Below are 12,062 nucleotides of genomic sequence, written 5' to 3'. Positions count from 1 at the left end.
GCTCCCCACCTCCACCCGTTCCTCAGTTTCCCTGCTCCTCCTTCCTGAGACCCCTGTTCCCCAACCAGCCCTTCTTCTGGACTCTCAGGCCACCTCCCCTTAAACTCGAGGCTTTCTACCCACTCAACCACCTGCCAAAGAACGTTCTGGATCAGCAGCCCCCGCCGTGGCCTACCACACCTCTGTGCACACAGGGATCCCCTCCAATACCACAGAACCCCTGCCCCTCCCTTCTCAGACCTCCACCCCTCTCCACCTCAGGTAGCCCTTCTTAGCCTTAGCCTCCCTCCTCACTTTCTCTCCTGTCAGCACCTCCTTTCAGACTCCCAGAACCCTCTTCCTTGGACCCCAGATTCTCTGCCCCTTCAGATCCCCGTGTCCCCACGCCCCTCTCCCTCCTGCACAGACCTGGGCGTTGCTGGTGGGCTCCAGGAAGCACAGGCGGTTACCGAAACCCTCGGCGGCCAGGCAGAGCTTGAGCTGCTCCTTGAGCACTGTGGCGCTGCACTGCAGGACCACCTCATCATCCTGCGGAACCGAGGGGCAGGGTTTCCAGGGGGGCCTGGCCCGGATACCACAGACACTGCAGACCACGGGCCCCTCCTCCCACCCTTGTCCTTATGAAAAAGACAGTGATGAACAAGATCCACCCACCCAAGCCCTCTACCTGCTCCTGACAACTCCTTGAGATACAAGCCAGTGTCATCCCACTTATTTTATTTTTTTATTATTTATTTATTTATTTGAAACAGTCTCTGTTGCCCAGGCTGGAGCACAGTGGTGCAATCTCAGCTCGCTGCAGCCTCCACCTCCTGGGCTCAAGCGATTCTCCTGCCTCAGACTCCCAAATAGCTGAAATTACAAGCGTGCACCACCACGCCTGGCTAATTTTTATATTTTTAGTAGAGACAGGGTTTCGCCATGTTGGCCAGACTGCTCTCGAACTCCTGACCTCAAGTAATCATCCCATTTATTTTTATTTTTAGAGACAGGGTCTTGCTGTGTCACCCAGGCTGGAGTGAAGTGGTGTAAATTATAGTTCACTGCAACCTTGACCCCTGGGCTCAAGCAATCCTGTTGCCTCGGCCTCCTGAGTAGCTGGGACTACAGGCATGAGCTGTTGTGCCTGGCCTATCCCCATTTTAAAATGGGGAAACTGAGGCTCAAAGTGGGATATGGATGGACCAAGGCCAACACAGTTGGTAACAGGAGGAGGTGGGATTTGAACCTGTGTCCAACTGGCTCCAGAGGCCTCCCAAGTGGGGTCTGCAAAGTGATCCACTGGAAGGTGGAAAATTGCTCAAGTTAAATTGCTTTTTAAGCTCATCTTTCTCTAAATTCTCTCTTTTGCGTGTTGTTTTGATAATAGACTGCTATTTTATCTTATTTATAGACTGCTTTCTAATGGCACCTGAATGCAATGTGAGAGCCTGGGCTGGATCCTGGAAGTATCATAAAGGACAGTATTGAGTCCGGGCGTGGTAGTTCCCACCTGCAATCCCAGCACTTTGGGAGGCCGAGGAGGTGGATCACTTGAGGTCAGGAGTTCAAGACCAGCCTGGCCAACACGGTGAAACCTCGTCTCTACAAAAAAATACAAAAAGTAGCGTGGTGCGGTGGTGCACGCCTGTAGTTCCAGCTACTCGGGAGTCTGAGCCAGGAGAATCACTTAAACCCAGGAGGCAGAGGTTGCAGGGAGCTGAGATCAAGCCATTACACTCCAGCCTAGGCGACAGAGCGAGACTCCATCTCAAAAACAAACAAACAAAACCAAAAATAGCTGGGCACAGTGGTTCACGCCTGTAATCCCAGCACTTTGGAAGGCCGAGGTGGGTGGATCACCTGAGGTCAGAAGTTCGAGACCAACCTGACCAACATGGAGAAACCCCGTCTCTACTAAAAATACAAAAAATTAACCGGGTGTGGTGGCATATGCCTGTAATCCCAGCTACTCGGGAGGCTGAGGCAGGAGAATCGCTTGAGCCTGGGAGGTGGAGGTTGCAGTGAGCCGAGATCACGCCATTGCACTGCAGCTGGGAAACAAGAGCAAAACTCCAGCCTGGGCAAAACTCCATCTCAACAACAACAACAACAACAACAACAACAACAACAAAACAAAACAAAACAAAAAAACATAGTAATGGTATAGCCTGTATTTATTAAGCACTTTACTGACTCCCAGGCCTTATTCTCTGGGTCTTATACTCATTCAACAGACCCTGGTTGAGCATCTGCCATGGGCCGGGTGCTGTTCTAGGCACTGAATACAGAGCAGTGAATAAAGTAAATGAAGATCAAGATTCCTGCCCTGGCTGGACACGGTGGTTCGCACCCGTAAATCTCAACAGTTTAGGAGGCTGAGGCGGAAGGACTGCTTGAGCCCAGGAGTTCAAGACCAGCCTGGGCAACATAATGAGACCCCCCCCCATCTTTACAAAAGTTAAAAATTAAAAATTAGCCGGGCATGGTGGTACACTCCTGTAGTCCCTGCTACTCGGGAGGCTGAGGTGGGAGGACTGCCAAGTCCGGGAAATCTAGGCTACAGTGAGTCATGATCAAGCCCCACCTCCCTGGGGCCCCTGAGACAGATTGAGACCATGTCTCAAAAGAAAAAAAAAAAAAATCACTGCCCTCAGGGAGCTTAAATCCTCATGATGGAGACAGGCAATAAACAGGTGAATTAATATGTAATGTTAATGTCAGTGATAGGTGTTATGGAAAAAATAACCCAGGCTGATGTAAGAGAGTGGCTTTTGGGATGGGGATGAGATCAGTGAGGGAGTGAAGTGACAGCCTCTCCAAGGAGGTGACATTTGAGTTGAGCCTTGTCCAAATAACAAGAAGGAATCAGGCCTGCTCATCTCTGGGGGAAGAGGAGGGAGTCTGGGCCAAGGCCTCTGGCTGGTGGGTGCTGGAGTGTTGAGGAACAGCACAGGAGACAGAGCAGGATGGTGGCCGCAGCGGGGAGGGGAAAACAGGGAGGAGATGAGGTCAGAGAGATACTTGCATGGGTCCCTTGAAAAAAAATTTTTTTAAGAGACTGGGTCTCACTCTGTCTCCCAGGGTGGAGTGCAGTGGTACGATCATAGCTCACTGCAGCCTCAGACTCTTAGGCTGAGTGATCCTCTCCATTCAGCTTCCTGAGAAGCTATGACTGCAGGCTCATGCCACCATGCCCAGCTAATTTAAAATATATATATTTTCGTAGACACGGGGTCTTGCTCTGTTGCCCAGGGTGGAGTGCAGTGGCAAGATCACAGCTCACTGCAGCCTCCAACTCCTGGTTTCAAGTGATCTTCCCACCTCAGCCTCCCGAGTAGCTGGGACTACAGGTGCACACTGCCATGCCCAGCTAAAGTTTAACACTTTTTGTAAAGACAAGGTCTGCCTATGTTGCCCAGGCTGTTCTTGAACACCTGGCCTCAAGCAATCCTCCTGCTTCAGCCTCCCAAAGCGAAGGGATTACAGCTGTGAGCCATGGGGTCTGGCTATTGTATATATTATTGTCCCCATTTTCCAGATGAGAACCCTGAGGCTCAGACAGAAAACTAAAAATCACTAGCCCCGAATTAGGAAGCAGGCAAATGGCAAAGCCAGGATGCAAAGCGGAGACAGATGGCCCAATTGTTACCGCATTGATTCTCAAACTTTTCCTGAATTAAAATGAAGGGAGGCTGGGCGCGGTGGCTCATTCCTGTAATCCCAGCACTTTGGGATCCAACAAGGTGGGTGGATCACTTGAGGTCAGGAGTTCGAGACCAGCCTGGCCAACATGGTGAAACCCCGTCTGTACTAAAAGTACAAAAATTAGCCAGGCGTAGTGGTACATGCCTGTAATCCCAGCTACTCAGGAGGCTGAGACAGGAGAATCATTTGAACCCGGGAGGTGGAGGTTGCAGTGAGCTGAGATCATGCCACTACATTCCAGCCTGGGCTATAGAGCAAGACTTTATCTTAAAAAAAAAAAAAAAAAAAAAATGAAGGAAGGAGGAGGGTTCTGGTTAAAAATGTAGCTTCCCTGCTGGCCCAGTCCCCTACCACTGTCATGAGCCTGATTTGGGGTCAGCAGGGAATGTGTACTCTTAACCAGACCCCAGGAGCTTCTAACTTGGGCCAGGGTTTGAGAAGTCCCAGCCTGAGTAGGGGTAGAGGTCACCACCCATCAAAGGGAAGTGAAATCAGTTTGTCGGCGGGCCTGTGGCCATCGCGCTTAACCAACTGAAGCAAAATGGAGCAAGAATAGAAAATAACAGCGTGCGCATCATGCTTCAGGGGCCATCTACATTTTATGAGACTTGTTTCAGTTAAAAATAGGTATGTGTGAATGGTCACAGGTCCTGTGTTGTCCATAATAGTAAAAATTGGAGACGATTCAAATGTCCATCAGCAGGTGAACTGATAAACACACCACAGTATAGTTGCACAGTGGAATACTACTCGGCAACCAAAAGCAACGAACTCAATACACGCTACGTGGATGAATGTCAAAAAGATTATGCTGAGTGAAAGAAGAAAGGCCGGGCACGGTGGCTCATGCCTATAATCCCAAAACTTTGGGAGGCCAAGGCCAGAGGATTTCTTAAGCCAGGAGTTCGAGACCAGCCTGGGCAATATAGTGAGACCTCACCTCTACAAACAATTTGACAAATTAGCCAAGCATGGTGCTATGCACGTGTAGTCCCAGCTACTCGGGAGGCTGAGGTAGGAGGATCACTGGAGCCTGGGAAGTGGAGGTTGCATTGAATCAACCGTTGAACCACTGTACTCCAGCCTGGGCAACAGATTGAGACTCTGTCTAAAAAAAAAAGGCCGGGCACAGTGGCTCATGTGATGGGTGGATCGTCTGAGGTCAGGAGTTTGAGACCAGCCTGGCCAACATGGTGAAGCCCCATCTCTACTAAAATACAAAAAATTAGCCAGGCTTGGTGGCACGTGCCTATAACCCCAGCTACTCAGGGGGCTAATGCAGGAGAATTGCTTGAACCCAGGAGGCAGAAGTTGCAGTGAGCTGCGATCATACCATTGCACTCCAGCCTAGGCAACAAGAGTGAAACTCCATCTCAAAAAAAAAAAACTTATTGAACACATAAAATAGGTAAAATGTATTGAAGGTCAATTACACCTCAATAAAGTTGATTTTTAATCATGTCTATGCATGTGTGAATGTACTGAGTTGTAAGACAGAATATATTTCTTTTTTTTTTTTTTTTTTGAGACGGAGTCTCGCTCTGTCGCCTAGGTTGGAGTGCAGTGGCACGATCTGCGCTCACTGCAAGCTCCGTCACCTCCCGGGTTCACACCATTCTCCTGCCTCAGCCTCCCGAGAAGCTGGGACTACAGGTGCCTGCCATCACGCCCGGCTAATGTTTTTTTGTATTTTTAGTAGAGACGGGGTTTCACCATGTTCATCAGGATGGTCTTGATCTCCTGACCTTGTGATCCGCCCAGCCTCGGCCTCCCAAAGTGCTGGGATTACAGGCGTGAGCCACCGCGCCTGGCCAACAGAATATATTTCTTATGGGTGGGATGAGGTCCAAAAGGTTTTTTATTCTGAGACGGAGTCTCGCCCTGTCACCCAGGCTGGAGTGTGCAGTGGCGCAATCTCGACTCAATGCAAGCTCTGCCTCCCAGGTTCAAGCAATCCTCCCACTTCAGCCTCCTGAGTAGCTATGATTACAGGCATGCACCACCACACCTGGCCAATATTTTTTTGTATTTTTAGTAGAGACGGGATTTCACCATGTTCGCCAGGCTGGTCTCAAACTCCTGACCTCAAGTGATCCGCCCACCTTGGCCTCCCAAAGTGCTGGGATTATAGGCATGAGCCACCGAGCCCAGCCTCCAAAAAGTTTTGAGAAATCCACCACGACCTCAGTAACACTCAGAAAAACTGACCCAGTCTGGGGTGGAGAGAGTCCAAGGCCAAGCCTCCAGAACCCCAACACTGACTACTTTGGTAAGTCTGGGCCCCGTTTCTATCTGGTGAAGGCAATGGGGCTGGGCACCAGGGGCATCCAGAGATGCCACTTCCTGGCCTTGACCTTGGGTGAGTGATTCTACCATTCGGGCCTTGGTTTCCCTCAAATCTCTCAGGGAGATAAAGATAGGACCCTACCTCAGAAGACAGGGCAGCGAGGATATAATTAGATGTCTCAGGAGGCAGAGGCCCAGGGCATGGGGCCTGGTTTAGAGCAACAGTTCAAGGGCCATTGGCCATGGCCATGGTCTTATTAGGGCTGGGGAGGGCCCAACCCATGGTGTCTGCTGAGGGCCTGGGGCTGGGGAGAGAGTCTCAGCTGAAGCTAGGCCCCTTCCCAGCTGTCCCCATCCTTCACTACCAGCCCCAGCTGTTTGTTCCTCTCTCCCAGGAAACCGGACCCTGCTCTCCAGGGTCCTATTCTGGGGCGGGAATGCTGTGTCAGCATTTCCTGCGTGGCTCCAAGGCCCCGGGGGAGGGGCGGGGCTAGCGTTGGGTCAGCAGACCTAGCCCAGAGCAGAGGACGTCCCCTCCCATATTTACGGCCCCACACCCTGCAGAGCCACTGGGAGGGGAAGGTGGGAAGGGCGGGGAGATGGCAGCCCCTCCTCCCTCTCGTCCCTTCCCCATCCCCAGCCCAGGCCCCAGAAAAGCGGGCTATTCTGGGAGGGCCACCTGTTGTTCCAGTTCCCATCCCTGCCCCCAGCTGGGGCTCAGAGATGCAGGGAATGACCCAGCTAGAGAGACACAGAAAATCAGAGGGCCTTAAGCTAAGAAACAGAGACAGGGAGACTGAGATGGAGGAAGAGACAGAGACATGGAGACACCCAAAGAGACAGATGGGGAGAGACACCACCCAGAGACCCTCCAAGACCATTAGCAGCCACTGAGAGCAGCCCTCCTGCCCAAAACAAAGAAGCAAAGAAAGACCCAGAACCCAAGAGATCCCTCCCCCACGAGACCCTCAAGGGCTGGGAGTTGGAAGCAGCTGTGTCCTCCAGCCCCCCCCCCCCCCCCCAGCTCCCTTCCCAAGAATTTAAATAGGTCAGAGTCTGGAGCAAAAAGAGAATTAGGGCTGAGGTGGGGGGTGGGGGGACGGCTAAATTAAGCCCAGGAATTAGAACCACCTTCTCCAAGTGCCTGCTTCCAGGATGGTGCGAGGGTGTGCTTCCTCAGGGGTCCTTCTTGTGGGGGACAACTCGCTAATGTCAGAAGAGAGGGCAACCGAAGATCCCTCTCCCATTCTGGAGTCCCCAATCCTACCAATTCTCTGTAGTGAGAAAGGTGAAAGACACTAAAAGACAGAGTGACAGTCACTCAAAGTGACACAGGAAGAGACTTCGAGTCTCAGAGACCACCGGTAAACCGGACAGGGACATTCAGAGACAGAGACACCCTCAGAGACCCCGAGAGATAGCCCCACAGACCCCTAACCCAGAGATACGCACCGTCCGCAGGAACTGGACGTCGTCCTCCCCTTCTGCGTCACCCATGATGTCGAGGTCCGAGGGCCAGGGTCTGAGATCGGGGAACAGAGGGAGGGGGCTGCGGGCTGGGCGGGAGGACTGGGGGCGGGCTGGGGTCGGAGACCTCTTGGGACGCCAGAGGCACCCGCGAGGTGGATGGAACTGAGAGGAGGACACGCGTGCCGGACAGAGATGGGAGGAATGCCCCGCCCCCGGGCCCCATTGGACCAGGACTCCCCGGCCACGCCCCTTCGCCGGAGCCCCGCCCACATGCCCCAAATCTTGGCTGGAGGTTTGCCTGACCGCCGGGAGGTGGGGTGGGAGAGGGAGTGTCTAGAAGGTATCTGCGTTCTCTCCCCCTACCACGGTAAGTAACGTGCCACCATTCTCCCATTTCACAGAGGGCAAACTGAGGCTCTGCGTGGGGAAGCCCTTGCAAGGTATCACGCAGCAGAGCAGGGCTGTGCACCAGGTCTCCTGACTTTAAAAAGCACCAAACATAGTGATTAAGAACAAGAACTCCGGCCGGGCATGGTGGCTCACCCCTGTAATCCCAGCACTTTAGGACGCCGAGGTGGGTGGATCACTTGAGGTCAGGAGTTCGAGACCATCCTGGCCAACATGGTGAAACCCCGTCTCTACTAAAAGTACAAAAATTAGCCAGGCGTGGGGACACACGCTTGTAATCTCAACCAGTTGGGAAACTGAGGCAGGAGAATTGCTTGAACTTGGGAGGCAGAAGCTGAAGTGAGCCGAGATTGATCCACTGCACTCCAGCCTGGGCGAGACTCCACCTAAAAAGGAAAAAAAAAAGAACAAGGACTCCGACTCCGAGCCAGATAATCTGGATCTGAATCCCACCCAGCCTTGCTACTCCCTTGAGTTACATGGATAAGCCACTTAGCTTCTCTGTGCCTCGGTTTCCCCATCCAGTAAGGGGAATATTAATAGTACCGACCTCACGTGGTTGTTGGGCAAGTTAAATGAGGTAATTAATTTACAGCACTTAAAACAGTGCCAGTGCCTGGTTAAGGTAATGTGAGTGTTGCTATTATTATTATTTTATTATTATTATTATTTGAGACAGAGTCTTGCTCTTGTTGCCCAGACTGGAGTGCAGTGGCAAGATCTCGGCTCACTGCAAACTCCACCTCCTGGGTTCAAACGATTCCCCTGCTCAGCCTCCCGAGTAGCTGGGATTACAGGCACCTGCCAACACACCCGGCTAATTTTTGTATTTTTGGTAGAGACAGGGTTTCACCATGTTGGCCAGGCTGGTCTCAAACTCCTGACCTCGTGATCCACCTGCCTCAGCCTCCCAAAGTGCTGGGATTACAGGTATAAACCACCACGTCCAGCCTTATTAAAATTATTATTAGGCCAGACACAGTGGCTCATAACGCCTGTAATTCCAGCACGTTGGGAGGCCAAGGCAGACAGATCATTTGAAGCCAGGAATCTGAGACCAGCTTGGCCAACATGGTAAAACCCTGGCTCTACTAAAAACACAGAAATTAGCAGGGCATGGTGGCGCACGACTGTAATCCCAGCTACTCGGGAGGCTGAAGCACAAGAATCATTTGAGGCCAGGAGGCAGAGGTTGTAATGAGCCGAGATTGTACCACTACACCCCAGCCCAGGTGACAGAGCAAGGCTCTATCTCAAAAAAAAAAAAAATTTTTTTATTAACATGTAGTGGTGTACAGTAAGTTATATAAAACAATATCCCATAGTTAAACAAAATTACATAGAAACCGTTCTTCAACGTATAGCAGGTTTCTAGGTGCTCCATAATTAAATACTGATGTTAGTACAACTGCAATAAATAGCACAAAAGTTTGTGTCATATTATGGAATTATATAATTCGATGTTATATAATGTATAATTATATAATTAAATATTTAGGCCAATATAATTATACTGTACAATTCTATGTTGTATTTATTATATATTATCTAACACATAGTTGTATACCAAGTATTGTTTTTCCCTAAAACTTTGTGTGAATGTGAAATGATTCTGTGTCATTGAGTATTATATCATAAGTTATTAATAGTGTTTCTTATTTTTGTCAGTCTCATTATGTGTGTTAAGACCTACCCCTGTTGCTCTGTGGACACCTGGTGTGTGACAGTGGTGGCTTTGCAGGATTCTTTGGTGATTGATCCCTTCTGTTTATCCACCTACCCCTACTGGGAGTGGACACCCAGGCTGCCTCCATCTTCCCCGAAATAATGCTGGAGGGAACATCTGTGTATTGGTCCCCCAGGAAGCTGAGGGGGAATGTTTTGTCGTGCACACCCAGAAGCTAATTGCTGGGTGACATATTCACATGCGCAATTTGTGTAAGTAGTGCCAGATAACCCTCAGAATGGCTACTCACTATCAGTCCATGAGAGTCCCTGGGTCCCCATATCCCCACCCCCCATGTGGCATTTCCAACTTAACTAATTTTTGCCAGATTTATATAGGATGACCCACTGTTTTTTTGTTTTGTTTTGTTTTTTGAGACGGAGTCTCGCTCTGTCACGCAGGTTGGAGTGCAGTGACGCAATCTCGGCTCACTACAAACTCTGCCTCCCGGGTTCACGCCATTCTCCTGCCTCAGCCTCCCGAGTAGCTGGGACTACAGGCACCCACCACCACGCCCGGCTAATTTTTGTTGTATTTTTTAGTAGAGACGGGGTTTTACCATGTTAGCCGGGAGGTCTCGATCTCCTGACCTCGTGATCTGCCCGCCTCAGCCTCCCAAAGTGCTGGGATTACAGGCGTGAGCCACCATGCCTGGCCAACTCACTGTTTTTGAATTCATTTTCTCTGTTTTACTTTGAGAGATGGGGTCTCACTTTGTTGCCCAGGCTGGGGTGCGGTGGCGCAATTATGGTTCACTGCTGCCCGGAACTGCTGGGCTCAAGGGATCCTCCCACCTCAACCTCCTGAGTAGCTGGGACAACAGGCTTGCGCCACCACGCCCAGCTAACTTTTAAGCTTTTTATAGAGATGGGGTCTTGCTATATTGCCCAGGCTGGTATTGAACTGCTGGGCTCAAGTGACCCTCCTACCTCGGCTTCCCAAAGTGCTTCCAACAGGCGTGAGCCACCATGCCTAGCCTTGTTGTCATTTTAATTTCCACTTCCCTGATGAGTTACCAACAATTTCTAGCATCTTTGTCATCTGCTCATTGTGCTCTCTTTTGTTTTTGTTTGTTTTTTTGTTTTTTTGAGACAGAGTCTCACTCTGTCACCCAGGCTGGAGTTCAATGACGCCATCTCGGCTCACTGCAACCTCCACCTCGCGGGTTCAAGCAATTCTCCTGCTCGGCCCCCTCGGGACTACAGGCATATGCTGCCACACCTGGCTAATTTCTTTTGTATTTCAGTAGAGATGGGGTTTCACTGTGTTGCCCAGGCTGGTCTCGAACTCCTGAGCTCAGCCAATCCGCCTGCCTTGGCCTCCCAAAGTGCTAGGATTATAGGCGTGAGCCACCGTACCCTGCGTAACTTTTGTATTTTTAGTAGAGATGGGGTTTCGCCATGTTGGCCAGAGTGGTCTCGAACTCCTGACCTCAGGTGATCTACTCGCGTTGGTCTCCCAAAGTGCTGAGATTACAGGCATGTAATCTTACATTACAGGTGCAGGAGCCACCCTGCCCGGCCATTTTTCTAATATGGTTGCTGTCTTTTTTGCTTGGTAATTTGCAGCTGTTCCTTTTATATTCTTCTTTTTTTTTTAGATGGAGTCCCATTCTGTCTCCCAGGCTGGAGTGCAGTGGCTCAATCCCAGCTCGCTGCAACCACCACCTCCCGGGTTCAACTGATTCTCATGCCTCAGCCTCCCGAGTAGCTGGGATGACAGAGCAACACCCATGCCCACACCCTGCTAATTTTTGTATTTTTTTTTTTTTGAGACGGAGTCTTGCTCTATCGCCCAGGCTGGAGTGCAGTGGCGCAATCTCAGCTCACTGCAAGCTCTGCCTCCTGGGTTCACCCCATTCTCTCGCCTCAGCCTCCCGAGCAGCTGGGATTACAGGTGCCCTCCACACGCCCGGCTAGTTTTTGTATTTTTGGTAGAGACGGAGTTTCACCGTGTTAGCCAGGATGGTCTCGATCTCCTGACCTCATGATCCGCCCATCTCGGCCTCCCAAAATGCTGGGATTACAGGTGTGAGCCACCGCGCCCGGCCAATTTTTGTATTTTTAATAGAGACGGGGTTTTGCCACGTTGGCCAGGTCGGCCTCAAACTCCTGATCTCAAGTGATCTGCCCGCCTCAGCTTCTCAAAGTGCTGGGATTACAGGCATGAGCTACTGCACCCAGCCTATATTTTAGATATTAATTTCTCATTGATTTTGAAATATTGCAAACACCTTTTCCCCTTCTGTCATCTGATATTGGTCCCACGGTATCTTCGTTAAAAGAAAATCCGCCTGTAATCTCAGCACTTTGGGAGGCCTAGATGAAAGGATCCCGTGAGCCCAGGAGTTTGAGACCAGCCGGACAACATAGCAAGATCCCATCTTTAAAATTTAAAAAAGAAAGAAAGAAGAACAACAACAAGAGAAGAAAATCTGTATTTGTATGTTATCATGTGCGTCATTTTTCTGCCTTATGAGTTTCTG

The 12,062-nt window shown here is 50.5% G+C and overlaps 1 protein-coding gene across 1 annotated transcript in view; it reads right to left on the bottom strand.

The window, feature by feature from the left end:
• RYR1 (ryanodine receptor 1) overlaps positions 1-7,613 on the bottom strand; it is a 165,376-nt gene extending 157,763 nt beyond the window's left edge. The window contains exons 1-2 of the mRNA XM_017887349.1: positions 7,426-7,613; positions 409-528 (exon numbers count right to left, since the gene is read on the bottom strand). Of these exons, the coding sequence (XP_017742838.1) occupies positions 409-528; positions 7,426-7,470 (165 nt within the window). The 5' untranslated portion in view covers positions 7,471-7,613. The remainder of the gene's footprint in view (positions 1-408; positions 529-7,425) is intronic.
• Positions 7,614-12,062: the final 4,449 nt, after the last annotated feature.

Source organism: Rhinopithecus bieti, unplaced genomic scaffold (assembly GCF_001698545.2).
Source record: "Rhinopithecus bieti isolate Rb0 unplaced genomic scaffold, ASM169854v2 scaffold_15776, whole genome shotgun sequence".
Taxonomy (NCBI): domain Eukaryota; kingdom Metazoa; phylum Chordata; class Mammalia; order Primates; family Cercopithecidae; genus Rhinopithecus; species Rhinopithecus bieti.
The sequence above is the reverse complement of the archived record's forward strand: the minus strand, read 5'-3'. Positions and strand labels throughout refer to the sequence as shown.